The 17255-nt window shown below is 40.2% G+C and overlaps 1 protein-coding gene across 1 annotated transcript in view; it reads left to right on the top strand.

The window, feature by feature from the left end:
• LOC126335568 (dihydroorotate dehydrogenase (quinone), mitochondrial) overlaps positions 1-17255 on the top strand; it is a 47839-nt gene that overhangs the window by 3297 nt on the left and 27287 nt on the right. Inside the window, exons 2-4 of the mRNA XM_049998997.1 lie at positions 3638-3847; positions 3950-4149; positions 7470-7661. Of these exons, the coding sequence (XP_049854954.1) occupies positions 3638-3847; positions 3950-4149; positions 7470-7661 (602 nt within the window). The remainder of the gene's footprint in view (positions 1-3637; positions 3848-3949; positions 4150-7469; positions 7662-17255) is intronic.

Raw genomic sequence — 17255 nt, 5'->3', positions numbered from 1 at the left:
TACGGCTTATTGGTTAGGGGGATCGGTACAACAGCCTGAATACTCTCTGTTCCCTGCACAGGACACGTAGATCTAGCATTGACACACCACTCACAGTCAAGTGGCTGAGTAATGCAGATCCTGTACTTCCCACAGAGGGGACAGGTACAGAGGAGAGGATAGTGTTTGAAGTACTTTTGGTTCTGCTTAAAACTATATAAAATCATGAGAATAAAGTCTTTCACTACTGCACTGTTGTATAAAACACTTTCGGATTTCTTTCAGAATAATTTCAGGGTAAAACCTCAAGCATTTGACAGTTACCTCAGTGGTCTTTGTCAAGAGCAGCTGACTGTCAAAACTGCTGCTGTGGAGGCCTTATGTAGCCCACAGATGGCGTTCTGACTGTTCAGTAATTATGTAATACTGTCGCAGATGGAGTGAGCATCTCCATTGGTGGTGCCACTGCTCCCATAGTAGTGTAAACATCATGACTAAAATTTCTGCATGGAGAGCTCACTTCTACGTGCCACCAAGATTATATCCGCTGTCACAATCAAAGATAATCAAAGTTCTCGCACATTCTTATTTCTACAGCCTCTTTAGTTACTCAGTGCCGGTATATTGAAGCCTGGGACTAAATGTTTGTTCCATCAAACAATAAATTTGTGTTTGGACACTATTGTCAGCAACTGCAGATTTCTTCAGTTCTCAGTTGTCATGGATGTTCTTCACAGTGGTCAGAAGTGGTATGGGTGGACTGACCGCTTCCGGACTCACAAGGGATGTTACAAATTATCCCAGGGGTGCTGTGGCTAAAATTGCCATTAACAGGGCATAGCATCTCCTTTATTTTCTCAGGAAGTCAGAAAATAGGTCTTATACCTTGTCTTCCTAGGAATTTGCCTATTTTACTTGATATAGTATCACAGAAATGAAGGAATACATTCGGGGAGTCATCACGTGAGCATTCAACATTGTCACATTTTCTTTTGTTTTAGAATGCTGACTTAGTATCACATGAACTGTCTCCGTTTTGTTGGAACCCGTACTTCAGATGATTAATTTAGAATCTAAGTGGTTCTCATCAGAAACGGTTTTTGCAATGGGTATCAGTGCATTTAAAACTGCTCTCTTCTGGAATGGATGATGGAAACTCTGGGCGCTAAGATCTAAATCAGTGTTCATCGGCTTACGGTACACTGAGTACCCAAGATAGCATTATATAATTAGCAACCTGTCAGAAGCTGTCTATGGTGTATATAAGGCTACCACAGCAGCAGGTTTGGGAGTCAGTAATTGTCAAAAGCTTTAAGATTTCACCTGAATTGACGTCCCAAGAAGTCTGGGAATTCTTTGTTTACAGGACAGTATTAGTCAAAATGGGAACCATGTAATTTAAGAGGAGGAGCAAAATCCTTTTTCAGGGCAGCTGCTTCTCACCTACTGCATGTGTATAACGGTCTAGAAGTAATTCTCATAACTGTAGTTTCAAATAAATTGACACTAGTCCTAATTTGTCTTAGTATACTTTATGGAAGCAAGCTGCAGTGGCTGTTTTTGCCCATTAGCTTGTAACTTAATTCATTTCATATCTTTAAAGAGTCTTCTTTATTGTTATAGCTAAGGGATACATTTTGTGCGTGAATTAATGTTATGCCCTAATCCGGTCCATGTTTCCCTCCCAAATGAAAATTATTTAATTAGATATTCACTGACTTATGTTCAAATCTAACTGTCCGTTATTAAACACAATGAATACCTAGAAAGACGTCTGATGTCAAATTGTGGGGGTTGTTGGCGTATTTTAAATTCTTCATGTATTGTAGTAATGCGGGAATACTGAAGTGTTCGATACTGGTTATTGGTTTCTGCCAGCGATGTCATCAAAACAGTGGATATATGCAACTCCTCTAAATCCAAAATAACAACTGTGAAGTCACCCTCGCAACCATAATATGCACACAATAACAGAAATTTCAAAACTTAAAAAAAAAAGTGTTTGGAATAATCATAAAACCGGTATGTAATTAATGGGACACCCACAGTGAATTTAGGGGATTTTGGATGGAAATAAACTGTAGCTACAACTAACTTCCTCCTCAAATGTAAAAACATCCATTAACCTCACACTCTTTCTTTCTTTCTAACTCAAAGGGGTGGTATTATCATCTTCTATTTAACTATTATGTCGTAGCCTGAATTCCACAATACCAGCTAACAATTAATTACTGATATATGCAGGAGGGGGGAAGGGTATGGCAATGTAAATGCAGGTATTGACCAATTCACTCCACCTATATAACTCAAATGTAATCCACAATACTCATGAACCACAAAACATTGCTGTTCACGGTATGATGTAACACTGTTATTATTATTATTATTATTATTATTATTATTTGCACTTGCCCTGCATCACTAAAGTGGACTCCACAGTGCCCACCAATTGCAAAGAAACAATAATGTGCCAATATGATTGGACATCTGGTATCATTAGCTTCAGTGTACTTATGTAGCTAAAACAAAATTGATTATACCCACCAGATAATGCAAATACTTTCATAAAAAAAACACTCAATAGATGTATCTTAACAAAATACCAGTATTTTACTCTCCAGAAAATATCACCATGCCAAAAATATCTAGACTTACACAATAACAAAAAATCAACACATAAACACAGTTCAACACAAAACCCAAACAACACACATTTTCCCCTAAACAACTACCTGTGCTTACCATTGTCAACCCCAAAAATCAAAAACCCCTCCCACCAACCAGTTCACAGTTTCCTACAACAAACAAAATACGAACATAAATTAAGTTTTTAAAAAAATGTAAAAGTACTCCTTTTGAGTAACAAACAGAAAATACTTTGAAATGTAAAACTTCTGCTCTGTCCCTTCCCAAACAATCAGTAATTGAGTGATTTTTCTTTGGGAACAAAGTGATGCAGATGATCAAAAAAAAAAAAAAAAAATCGTAAGTTAAATAACTGATATTGCTAGATTAAACGTTTTGAACCAAGTTCAGTACCAAATCAGTTTCCAAAAGTTATCATCCCTAGAGTGTCAGATAAAATCATCATTGCTACTGGTTGGAGCCAGTTCCTAGGCTTTCTACATTTTTGTCACTTAACTTATTCTGCCTATATGCAGTACTTCTGAAGAAACATTATAATACTCAGTATGTCATGCATCTCCTCTGTTGATGTACATCTGTTAAACTTCTCTATCGGATCCATCACACATCTGACACACGCACAACACTCTTCTACAAATAACACTCCCTTGACATTGAAATATACCACAGAGAACAGTACATTGAGTGAAAACCTGCATCAGAATGTCATCTTCCTGCATGCCAACTTTCAAACACACTTCCCACATATGACATAAAATGCAACATCATTACGCAATGGTTCAAAGTGAGCACTGAATATACATTTTGGTAATACTTCAACACCCTTAGTAATCTTCAGTCAGTTACCGTAGTATTAACATGTCCCAAATGTCTTTGATTTTACTTATTCATTTTTATTATTTAAAGATTAAGCATCAGAGCTGATTTCAGTAAGATACACATACATGTAATAAATTATTACATAGTTGGTCTTCATATTTAAACTGTATATTTTTGTTCTTTCTTTCCACAGAACAAAATAAAATCCCTGCTTTTAGTTTCGGGTGGTGCTGCAGGCATGTTTGTAGCATTAAATATTTTCCAAGAAAATGAGATATTTTATGAGAAATTTTTGATGCCTACCTTGCATAAAGTTGATCCTGAATTTTCACACAATTTTGCTGTAACAGTCTCAAAATATGGTTTTGTCTTGAGAAGCAAATATAAAGATCCAGATACTTTGGTAAGACAGTGTAAATTTTTACTTCATAGTTCAGAATTTCTGTAGTGTTCATTATTTATAGCATTTGATCATATTTTCTAAATTTTTTTAGTTTCATTCTAGAGCACCTCACTGGGAACATTAAAATTGAATAACCCTGTTGGAATTGCTGCAGGATTTGATAAGCAAGGGGAAGCTGTAGAAGCTCTTAATAAAATTGGTTTCGGATTCGTTGAAGTTGGTTCTGTCACTCCTGTACCTCAACCTGGAAATGATAAACCTAGAGTATTCCGTTTGCTTGAGGATGAAGCAGTCATTAACAGGTACAGTAACACAGTGAGAGAAAACTACAATAATTGTATTTCATGATAAGGATACAAAAAATAATGAATAACTTCTAGTATTGATTTATACATGTGGCTGTCGATATTAAAGACATGTACACTGAAGTGCCAAAGAAACAGGTATAGGCATGCATTCTCAAATACAGAGATATGTAAACAGGCAGAATACGGCATTGCGGTCGGCAACACCTATATAAGGCAACAAGTGCCTAGCACAGTTGTTAGATCGGTTACTGCTGCTACAATGGGATATAATCAGGATTTAAGTGAGTTTGAACGTGGTGTTATAGTCGGCACATGAGTGATAGGACACAGTATCTCCAAGGTAGCGATGAAGTGGGGATTTTCTCGTATGACCATTTCATGAGTGTACGGTGAATATCAGGAATCCAGTCAAACATTAAATCTCTGATATTGCTGCAACCGGAAAACGAACCTGCAAGAACAGGTCCAACGACGACTGAAGAGGATCATTCAATGTGACAGAAGTGCAACCCTTCTGCAAATTGCGGCAGACTTCAGTGCTGGGCCATCAACAAGTGTCAGTGTGTGAACCATTCAATGAAACATTGTTAATATGGGTTTTCAGAGCCGAAGGCCCACTCATGTACCATTGAAGACAGCACGACACAAAGCTTTATGCCTTGCCTGCGTCCGTCAACATTGATATTGGACTGTTGATGACTGGAGACATGTCGCCTGGTCGGACGAGTCTCGTTTCAAATCATATTGAGTGAATTGCTGTGTACAGGCATGGAGACAACCTCATGAATCCATGGACCCTTACCTTGCAGCAGGGGACTTTTAAAGCTTGTGGAGGCTCTGTAATGGTGTGGAGTGTGTGCAGGTGGACTGATTTGGGACCCCTGGTGTCTCCAGATACAACTCTGACAGGCAACACGTACGTAAGCATCCTGTTTCATCACCTGTATCCATTCATGCCCATTGTGCATTCAGACAGACTTTGGCACTTCCAACAGGACAATGTGATACTCCACATGTCCATAATTGCTACAGAGCAGCTCCAGGAACACTGTTCTGAGTTCAGACACTTCCACTGGCCACCAAACTCTCCAAACACGAACATTATTTGGCATATCTTGGATGCCTTGCAACGTGCTGTTCAAGAGAGATCTCCATCCCCTCGTACTCTTACGGATTTATGGACAGCCCTGCAGGCTTCATGTTGTCAGTTCCCTCAAGCACCACTTCAGACATTAGTTGAGTCCATGTCACATCCTGCTGAGTGCTCGCTGAGGCCCTACACCATATTAGGTACGTGTACCAGTTTCTTTGGCTCTTCAGTGTATATTAAATTTGTACGTTATTCAATTATGATTTGTCACAGTTGTGTGTGAAACAATTCTGTCAGACAGATAACAGTTGTTTTAACTTAGGCTTGCCAGTTTTGTTGCTTTTTTACTTTGTACTATGTTTCTTGTAGTATTAAATAATGTGTTTTTGGGCTCTGCTTTGTAGATACAGTTTCTAAATAATATTGAAAGCTTTTTATTTACTGCATAATGCATATTTAAAAAAAAACTCAATGAGTGCAAAGAGCACAAGGTCCTGTGTAGTGTCAATGACATCTTGAATCATGTGTTGTTCGTGTGAGCAGAAGAGACACTCTGAACTGTCATCATGGCACATCTCTTGATACACCAGAAGGATTTTTACAAATTTTCTGTGAAATTACATAAGATGATGGAAATCTGAAAAATAAGATGTCCAATTTAATACACTCTCGGCATATCATTATTTTCTGTTGTAAATATGCAAATGTATTTACATGGTAAAAATATTGATGTAAAGTATAAATATTTGTTTCCTTGCTCCAACTCTATGAGTATTTCAGTCAGTTCAACATTTGTACTTTTCACATTTTAAGAGCTAGTAATGTCTTACATGTAATGCAATCTAATGACATTAAAATTGAGTACCATAAACAAATGCGAATCTTACATGGACATATTGTAAAGTGATGATCCTGTCGTAGCTGGTATGCCAGTTGTCATTGTCATAAAAAGAGAAAATCTGCGCTTCCACTGCCACATGGTGAGAAGCATTGCATGTGATAAAAGGCTTAGATGAAACCACAAGTAATCAGACATTGGCTGGCATACTGTTCGTTCTTACCCAGTTTTATTGTGAAGTGCTAATTTATAAAGCTGTGGCTTGAACAAAACATAATTCATCACTCATAGTGTTTAAAAATACCCACCCTCCCTTGATGTCTTCATTTCTCCACCACAGTAACTATCAAATTAACCTTATAGATCATCATTAACTCCCCAAGCAGTAACTGTTGATCATACCACCATCATCAACTTGACTGATGTAGATTTAATGTGGTTTTGTGTGTGTGTGTGTGTGTGTGTGTGTGTGTGTGTGTGTTTGTTTTACCCTCTGCTATACTTCTATTCTCTTACTTGGTTTCGTTATTGCACTGTAAATTCGTATCTGTTCTCTCTCTTTCATCATGATTCGTCATTGTAGATTTAGAGTATATGCAGGGTGATCAAAAAGTCAGTACAAATTTGAAACTGAATAAATCACGGAATAATGTAGATAGAGAGGTACAAATTGACACACATCCTTGGAATGACATGGGGTTTTATTAGAACCAAAAAAATACAAAAGTTCAAAAAATGTCCGCCAGATGGCACTTCATCTGATCAGAATAGCAATAATTAGCATAACAAAGTAAGACAAAGCAAAGATGATGTTCTTTACAGGAAATTTGCAATATGACCACCATCATTCCTCAACAATAGCTGCAGTCGAGGAATAATGTTGTGAACAGCAATGTATAGCATGTCTTGAGTTGTGGTGAGGCATTGGCATCCCTAGAGATGTCGGTCAATCACGATACACTTGCGGCTTCAGGTAACCCCAAAGCCAATAATCACATGGACTGAGGGCTGAGGACCTGGGAGACCAAGCATGAAAGCATGACAAAAGTGGTGGCTCAGCACACAATCATCACCAAAAGACGCGCGCAAGAGATCATTCACGTGTCTAGCCTTTTTTTATTATTTATTTTTTTTAAAAAAAAAAAAAAAGACCCCATGTCATTCCAAGCATGTGTGTCAATTTTTACCCCTCTATCTACATTATTCCGTGGTTTAGTAAGTTTTCAAATTTATACTAACTTCTTGATCACCCGGTACATACTGACAGAAATTCTAAGACACTCTTAGATTATTGCTGTTACAAATGATTTTTGTATGTACATGAGAGTACATAATATACAAAATGTCAAAAATGTATTGAAAAACACTGTGAAAATTTCTTTGCAGATATGGTTTCAATAGTGAAGGCCATGACATTGTATACAATCGATTACATAATTTACGAAAAACCAATTATGTAGGAATCATTGGAGTCAATCTTGGTAAAAATAAAAATTCTGAAGACCCTTTAGAAGACTATGTGTCTGGAATCCGGAAATTTGCTGATGTCGCAGACTACTTAGTCATAAATGTATCAAGGTAGGCAGTTCAAAATTTCTCTTAGATTTTTTTACTGTCTTTCTTTTATATCTAAAGAGCTGCAAACCCAAGAGAGTTAATTATTGCGAGAACAAAAATGGAAGGGACAGTTTCTTCTAAATTCTGGGAAATAATGTACTCATTCAAGCTTTGAAATCAGTGTGACATGACTCTAAGCAAGATAAAATGGACGACACTGGAGGTCAAAAATTTTTTCCAGAAATTAAAAGAAAACCACTACAGTAGAACCTTGCTTAATGAGCACCTCCGATAATGCGCAATTCACTTAACAAGCAAAACAAATTGTAAAAAAATGACTCACCCAGCGAGCAATGTTTCATATAACGAGTGACGGTTTAGTGTGGCGTCACCAGCAATTTGTGCACATGGTGGGGGAAAAGTTCTGTAAAGTGGGTTTAGAGCTCTTTCTGCTACCATCTTAGTGCAGCTTGTGATCACACATTTTTCTAAACTTGTGTTCACTTAGTTTCTTTTTCTTTTTTTTTTCTTTTTTTTCACAAATTGTAATAATCTTCATAGCAATGTCCCCAAAGATAAAGCTGCAAGAAGATAATCATAAGAGAAAGAAAATGACCTTAGAATGAAATGCAAAATTATTGAAAAATGTGAACGTGGTGTGTGTGTGTCACTATTTAGCCTGCACATGCAATCGGTCTTCATCAACTATGTGCACCATCCTTGAGAATAAGGACAAGATTAAGGAGACAGGGGCTTCAAAGGGAGTGACAAGAGTATCTAAACAACGGTTTTGTTCTCTGGATGATGTTGAAAGGTTGCTCCTTTATATGGGTAAATGAAAAGCAATTGTAAGGCAACACTATTAACAAGAAGATCATTTGTGAGAAGGCAAGAATGATTTTTGCCGACCTCATTAAGATGGTGCCAGGATCATCAGTGGCACAAGAAGTCTTTAAGGGAACATGTGGGTGGCTTGAGAAGTTTTAGAGACCAACCAGTGTCAACAGTGTTGTGAGGCACCTCGAAGCAGCCAGCTCCGACACAAAGGCAGCAGACAACTTCATCAGCAACTTCAAGATGCTTGTAGGTTCTGAGGGTTATCTGCCACAGTGGGTTTTTAATTGTGACGTCTGGTCTGAAAAAAGATGCTGAAGCATGCCTTTATAACAGCAGAGGAGGATGCTTTGTCCGATCACAAAACAATGAAAGACTGTCTCACACTGCTATTCTATGCCAATGCAGGCAGCAATTTGAAAATTAAACCATTGCTTATTTAACATTCAGAAACTCCATAAGCCTTCAAAAAGCAGTTTAAATGTGATATGGAGGTCCAACAACAAGGCTTGGGTGACACATGATCTTTTTTGTGATTGTGAAAATTAAGTGTTTGGTCGTTTGGTGAAAAAATATTTGCTTGAGACGAATCTGCCACTCCATGTCTTGCCTGCTATGGACAATGCTCCTGTCCGCTCTCCAGGCCTACAAGACCATCTCCTTGAAGAATTTCATTAATCAAGATCCAATTTCTGCCTCCCAACACCACTCTGTTACTCCAGCATAAGGACCAACAGATCATTTCTAACTCTAAGAAGCTCTACACTAAAGCTCTCTTTGAGCATTTTTTTGGGTTGACTAAAGCTAACAATCTCACTCTCAGAGAGTTTTGTAAATATCACTTCAACATTGTTGCCTGCAAGAAGAGAATTGAAAAGGCGTGGGAAGTGGTTACCAAGAAGACTCTCACCTCTGCTTGGAAGAAGTTTTGGCCAGAATGTGTTGTCAAATGTCACTCAGTGGCATTTGAGTCCGTACCTGTGGAGTCTATAGTCAATGAGATTGTTTCTTTGGCCAAGAGCAGGGGACTAGAAGTGAATGACAATGATTATCGCTGAGCTTGTGGAAGATCACTGCCAAGGAATGAATGACCACTGAAGAGCTTATGTAGTTGCAATATGTTTCACTGCAGGAAGTCGTGGAGAGGAGTTCTTCAGAGGAGGAGGCAGTAACAGCAAAGCAGCAATCTTCTAAGAGAGATGCTGAAAGTATGGGAATTGGTTGCATCTTACATTGAAAATTATCACCTCAAACAAGCAGTGGCTACGCACACTACAAATTTATTTGTCAATAATGCTCTGTTAAGTTTTCGTCAAGTGTTGTATTGTGAATAATAAAGTACATAATACTGGCACATAATAATGGCACAAATAAAACAAAACATTTAGTACTTTTTCTGCATGGAACACATTATCGTATTTCACGTTAATTTATATGTGATAAACTGTTTCATTTAACAAGTGTTACGCACTACAAGCAAGCTACTGGAATGAATCATGCTCACTACGCTAGGTTCCACTGTATTGTAAAGGAGCAGGAAAGGACAACACAATTCCAAGTCTTCAGTTTATAATTTGATTGCCACATTTACCATGGAACAAGTATGTAATATGAAGGAAGACAGTTAAGAGAGGACAAGTTTTGAGGTGGAAATTATTGTGGTAATCGTGAAGCAGATGTAAATCACTGAGGGAACGTAATTTGATGCACTCCAAATTATACTACGAATCTGCTCTTTGTCCATTATTTTCCTACAAGAAGACCACAAGTAGCAGCATATAATTGATACTGTTGCTTCACATAAAGCAAACCTGTGACAGTTCTCCCCTGTTGCCAAGTAAATACAGTGTGTATTTATCAAGTGTACGTGATTCATTTGAATACTTCCAAGAAAACAGATCCCCAAACATGCTTCTCAGTGAACAGACATAAAGAGCCAAATAAAGGGTTTTTCAAGAAAGAGTGATACGCCTTCCTGGCATTACTCACAGCTGACAAAGCTGTACACAAAGAGATTAAAAAATGTAGCAAGATGTGCAGATGATCATTTCTTGATACAAAGAAAGAGCCATGACCCACACCATGCAAATCTGATCCACCTAAATAGGTAAAAGGAGTCAGTATTCTTCGTTACACCATCCTCATTCAGTCAGTTATACCACCCCTATTTAGCCAGCATCAATTATATAAAGATACCCATCCAAAGCGATTTAATATGTAACTGTCATTTAAATCTGCGGGTGTGGTGGTAGGTGCTCCCCATATTCAGATTCTTTTGAATTCTAAGGTAACAGAAAACCTATGTTAAGTTTTTTTTTTTTTTTTTTTTTTTTTTCCTCCAATGGTTCCTAACCTTTCCGTGTTGGATTAGAGAACTGACAGATAAGGAGGGCAAAGAGCAGCTGTTAAAACATCTAGTATAAAATTTCCGCATAAAAGCGCAACAAACTCCAGTGAGAGATGCTACAAGAGAGATGCAAGAGACAGACATTTGAAAGATGTGAAACAGCAGGTTCCAAAAAGAGTGAAGACAGATACAACTTCTTGACATGTAATATTTGTGACATTTGTGGGCTGTATGTTGCACCACCCACCGTATCTCTCTCTCTCTCCCTCCCCCCTCTCTCCTCTATCCCTCTCCCTCCCCCCTCCCCCTCTCTCCCTCCCCCTCACTCCCTCCCCCTCTCTCTCCCCTCCCTCACCCTCTGCCCCTCCCCCCTCTCTTCTTTCATCCCCCTCCCCCCCTCTCTCCCTAACCCTCTCCTCCCCTCCCCCCTCCCTCCCTAACCCTCTCCTCCCTCCCCCTCCCTCCCTAACCCTCCCCTCCCCCCTCTCTCCCTCCCCACCATCTCCCTCCCCCTCTCTCCCCCCTCTCTCCCTCCTCTCTCCCTCCTTCTCTCCATCCCCCCTCTCTCCCTCCTTCTCTCCCTCCTTCTCTCCATCCCCCCTCTCTCCCTCCTTCTCTCCCTCCTTCTCTCCATCCCCCCTCTCTCCCTCCTTCTCTCCATCCCCCCTCCCCCTCTCTCCCTCCCCCTCTCTCCCTCCCCCTCTCTCCCTCCCCCTCTCTCCCTCCCCCTCTCTCCCTCACCCTCTCTCCCTCACCCTCTCTCCCTCCCCCTGCTCTCCCTCCCCCTGCTCTCCCTCCCCCCTCTCTCCCTCCCCCCTCTCTCCCTCCCCCCTCTCTCCCTCCCCCCGCTCTCCCTCCCCCCTTTCTCCTTCCCCCCTCTATCCCTCCCCCTCTATCCCTCTCTCCCTCCCCCCTCTATCCCTTTCTCCCTCCCCACTCTCTCCCTCACCCCTCTCTCTCCCTCCCCCCCTCTCTCCCTCCCCCTCTCCCTCCCCCCTCTCTTCCTTCCCTCGTTTGTGGGTCACCAGACTGCTGTCTGATTTCATGCACCCACAACAACTTCTCTCCTGTGCCGTGCTCTTTATCCCAGCAAAGGACAAACATCCAAAATTCTTAGTTATTAGTTGGATATATTCCAATATCTGTCTTGCTTTCAGTTTTTGCTGTCTACATCTCTAACACTTCCATTCTCTTCTCTTCAAGTTTCCCCACAGTTGATCTTTCGCTTCCATACGATGCTGTGCTCCAGCTGTACAGTGTCAGGAATTTCTTCCTGATATTAAGACCTGTGCTTGATACAAGTAGATTTCTTTTAGTAAGAAATGTTCTCTTTGCATGTGCCAGTCTGTTCTTGTATTGTTCTTGCTATATCCATTATGCATTATTCTGCCTCAAAGCTAGCAGAATTCCCTTACTTGGCCTGCTTCAAGGTCCCTATGTCATGTCACTTTTGTCAATAATATAATTTCTTCTATCTGATTTGGCCTTTATTTGGTTTATTCTCGCACTATACTATGTGCTCATTAGTCCATTCATTCCATTCAACATGCCCTGGAAGTCTTCCTCACTTGTACTGTGAATAGCAATGCCATTAGCAAATCCTGTCATTGATATCCTTTAGCCTTGAATTTGAATCTCACTGCTGAATATCTCTTTTACTTCCATTGTTGCTTCTTCATGCATATTGAACAGGAGAGTAAGACTGCATCCTTGCCTTCCACCCATTTTTATCGGAGCACTTATCCCTTGGTCTTCTTTTCTTATTGTTCCAATGGGCCTGGTCCATACTGTGTATTACCAATCTTCATACATAGTGTTAAATATTTCTCCAATAATTTCAAGTATCGTGCACCATTACACATAGTTGAAAACTTTCTAACTTGATCAGTCACATGAAAGTTTCCTTATGTTTCTTAAGCCAAACTGTCATCTAAGGTACCTTACACAGGGAGTTCAGAAATTCCCATTACAAACTTCTAGGACTTGTAGAGGGCAATGAGTACATAAAATTCTGAGCAGAAACCCATGTCCCAAAGTGTACCATTTCCATGCCATTCGCAAACATTCGATAGGTAGGTTTGCAGCTTGTGGTTATGGTGGGAGGTGCTTATGTCGAATTGGCTGATGATGTCTTTTGATGTCTATCCTATCTTTATGACCTGGTTCGAGCCTCATTCACATGTCTGTGAGTGTTGGAGCAGCTTGGTTAGGTGCACATTTGCAGAACACGCTAACATGATCCTTCTGTATGGTGAAGCAGAATACAGCGACATGATCGTTCTGTATGGCAAAGCAGGCTCATGCTAATGGAAGAGCTACTCATCACCTTGTCAAGATTGTTAAGCTCAATATCCAACTCCACCCTATGCCCCTTTTTGCCACAATTAAGCAATGGATTTGAGAAAGGGGTACTTTCCCTGTCAGCAGGTGTGACTTTGGTGCTCCAAGAAGATATCGTATATTCAGATTGGAAGAGGCCATACTGCACGAGCAGTTGCAAATTCAAGGAATGTTGCTCCCAGTTCTGTGTGGTATGTTGTGGATGAGCAACAACTACATCTGTTATCACCCCCAACATCCCATACCATCTGTGGTGCCACCAGTGTTCCCTCAGTCACTACCAGCTGTGACGTCAAGTTGTTCCCGATTGTGCCAGAAGTGACAATGCTGTGCATCTCCAAAACATTAGAGGAATGGATCTCTCCCCAGTTCGCATCCACAATCACTGATGAGGGTTGTGGTAGTGCAGAACCACAATTCATCACTGAACGCAGTGTGAAGCCATTCATCGGCAATCAGTGCTTCCCAGTCATGGCAACACTCCAAGCAAAGCCGTTTGTGTTGTGTTAATGGCTGCCTACCAATGGGACCGTAATTAATGTGGCTGTTGTTTGTCTCCAGCCAATGGTGTGGGATGACACAGAACATTATAGGCAAGTCGTCATTTATTCTCAGATGGCAGACACCAGGGTGGAAGTGGTTACAAAGTGCTTGATGGTCGACCAAAACACTGACAATCTTAATACACTACAAATAATGGATATTGTGCAGTTTGAGCAATCTATCAAATAGAGACCCACATTGAGGCCTCTTTCAAATGCCTCACAAGAGTACACAGTATTTCTGTGTCCTTCACAATGGTCACTCAACATCTGACACTGTTCATCTGGGTACCCTAATGAGCCTAGCAACAAAGTTCAATGTGAACAGCACTAACACACACTAGTGGCCGTTTTACCAGTCTCAGGGGATTGCAACCCTAGTCATTACATACCTTGTCCATGCTTTGTATGTGTACGGAGTTACATTGAAATGTGGCCATGTCTTTTGGATGGTTCACTTTCTTGTCAGGCAGTGTACTTGAGAGAAAAGAAGAGAAACTAATAAGTAAAAAAGGCTGTCGTCAGATCATAGGCCAGTTTGAATTCAGCAGCATTTTAAAATGGTGCTACTGAGAGTAGTTTGCCTTTGTCTTCCTCTGGCATAAGAACCAGCTCACCCAGCCACTTTCAGCAGTAAAACTTACACTGTAACTTATATTCAACCCCTAATTCAACATCAAATTTTTTCAGTATCTTATTGCATCAGGTGTAATGAAATCTTTTTTTAAACTTTGATGGCTGTCTAACTATTTACTTGGGCTGTTTAGGTAACATTAAATAACAAAAACCCATCGAAGTTCAGTATGCAGTATTTGTGAAGAAAAGAATGATTTGTAAGTTCCAGTAAATGTGGAAGAGGAAAAATAAATAGACAGAGTGAGGAGGTTGCAGAAGAAGGAATAATTGCAATTGTAGCACAGAAATTGTAAAAATATTGCAAAGACAGATTACTATAAGAATAATGTATGTTTACAGTTTAAAACAAATCTCTGTGAAATCTTTGGATATTTCTGAATGTATGCCCAGAAAGGTTAGTAAAGTCAAGAAACAAGAATGAGGTGAGAATATAAGACTATTAGTCTGAAGATTGATTGCTGCTACTGCCCACACAACACTAGTTTACCTTGGGGAACCCTCTCCATCTCTGCATAACTACTACAAATTATATGTATTTGAACCAGCTCACAGTAAGTCTAGCTCTACCTCTACAATAACTATCCTCCATACCTCCCTTCATTATTAAATTGACAGATCTATGATGTCTCAGGATGTATCTTACTAACTGATCCCTACCTTTTATCAAGCTGTGCCACAAATTTCCTTTCTTGCCAAATCAGTTCCATACATCATCATTTGTTGTACAGTCTGACCGTCAACATTCTTCTGTTGGGCCACATTTCTAAAGCTTATATATTCTTATTGTTTGTACTGTTTATGATACAAGTTTCACTACAGCCAGTCTGCATTTTCCATCATCTTTATTTTAGCTATTATCAATTATTTTGTTGCCCAAACAGTAAAACTTACGAAGTGCTACTTTGCTTTTATGTCCTTTGACCCTAATAACTAGTGTGGTTTCTGTACAGGTTGTAGAGGAGTTTTCACTCCCTTATTTTATCCCTACCACCTTCAGAATTCTGAACATTGTATTCCAGTATGTAAAATAAGAGAAAGGCAACACACCCACTTATAGAAGACTGGCGTGTGGAGCATAGAAACATGTAACAGAAAACAATACTCACACTGACTTTCAAGTTTGTGCTCTTTTTCTTGTAAACATACACACATTCACACATAGAGGCTCAAACATACAAGCCTGCAACATTAAACTGTAGCCCCCCCCCCCCCCCTAACTGGTTGGGTAATTTCAAAAGTTGGAGCTCTGCGATGTTCAAACCAGCTTCCAGGTCGACTACAACTGTACCTTTTTTTACGTATCCATGAGGGTTGGAACTTAAATGGTGGCAACTATTTGTTCACAACCGATACAAAAGAGTTGTGTGTTTGCACCTGTTACTGTCCTTCAAAGTAGTCACTAGTGTTGTGTAGAACCCGTTGCCAGCGATGTGGAAGGAGTAGTATACCGTTAGCAGAGCCTGTTCTGTTGATGGTGCTAATGGAGCAGTCTAAAGTTACAGTGATTCTCGTGTACAACTGTGATGCTGTTATCCTAACGCATTACGTTCCTCCATGACAGACTGTCAGTGCTCAGTATTACTGTTCATTTTTGGAGCATCACTTGCGACCAGCTTTGTGAAAGAAGTGGTGACACTTTCTGCACAACCCACCCATCATTTTGCACGACAATGTGCGGACGCATACAGCTCTGGCTGTGGCTGTTCTGTTGGGTTGATGGGACTGAGAAGTACTGTACCATCCACCATACTCCCCAGACTTAAGTTATTGTGACTTTGATTTGATTCCGAAGATGAAGGAACCACTTCTTGGTATTCGCTTCAGAACTGTTCCAGCGATTCGTCAGGCAGTAGACCACTCCATTTGCACCATCAACAGAACAGACTCTGCTAACGGTATACTACACCTTCCACATCGCTGGCAACAGGTTCTACACAGTGCTGGTGACTACTTTGAAGGACAGTAACAGGTGCAAACATGTAAGTCTTTTGTATCGGTTGTGAGTAAATAGTTGCCGCCATTTAAGTTCCAACCCTCGTATTTTACATTTTTGAATCAGAGATTCCTTACATCATTTGGTGGCACCCAGTCTGTAAGTTCAGTAGCCGTTCTGTCAGCATTGCAGAGGATGTTGTGAAGGGCTCCAATTTCCTTATCCATTTCTGTTTAAATACCAGTCCACGTCTGCACCCTCTCCTCTGGTGCTCCCTGGCTGCAGGGACTGCTCCCATTGTCATACGGCATGTGACTGATTCCTAAGCCTTTTATGTGATAATAAGCTTAGCCATACCTGTGGTCTAGTGTTAGCGTCTTTGATTAATAATCAAAACGTCCTTGGTTCCATGTTTGAAACTCGCCTTCACTCAAATTTTGAGTAATACGAGGGTCACTCCAAAAGAAATTCACACTATTTTTTTTAAAAAAAACATCCATCTTTTATTCTACATGTTTGAAAGTTTTACAGTGTGTATATACAGCCTTTAGGAACAATATTTTCATTTCTTCACATAATTTCCATCCCTCTCGACTGCCTTACGCCATCTTGGAACCAGCGCCTGTATACCTGCACGGTAAAATTCTGGAGCAACCTGTTGGAGCCACTGTTTGGCAGCGTGCACAAGGGAGTCATCATCTTAAAGGCTTGTTCCACGAAGAGTGTCTTTCAGTTTTGCAAAGAGATGGTAATCACATGGAGCCAGGTCAGGACTGTAAGGCAGGTGTTTCAGTGTTGTCCATCCGAATTTTGTGATCGCTTCCACGGTTTTTTGACTGACGTGTGGCCATGCATTGTCATGCAACAGCAAAACATCCTGCTTTTGCCGATGTGGTCGAACACGACTCAGTCGAGCTTGGAGTTTCTTCAGTGTCGTCACATATACATCAGAATTGATGGTGGTTCCACTTGGCATGATGTCC

The sequence above is a fragment of the Schistocerca gregaria genome, chromosome 2, assembly GCF_023897955.1.
Source record: "Schistocerca gregaria isolate iqSchGreg1 chromosome 2, iqSchGreg1.2, whole genome shotgun sequence".
NCBI lineage: Eukaryota > Metazoa > Arthropoda > Insecta > Orthoptera > Acrididae > Schistocerca > Schistocerca gregaria.
Note: the sequence above shows the minus strand (reverse complement) of the source record. Positions and strands in the feature narration are given on the sequence as shown.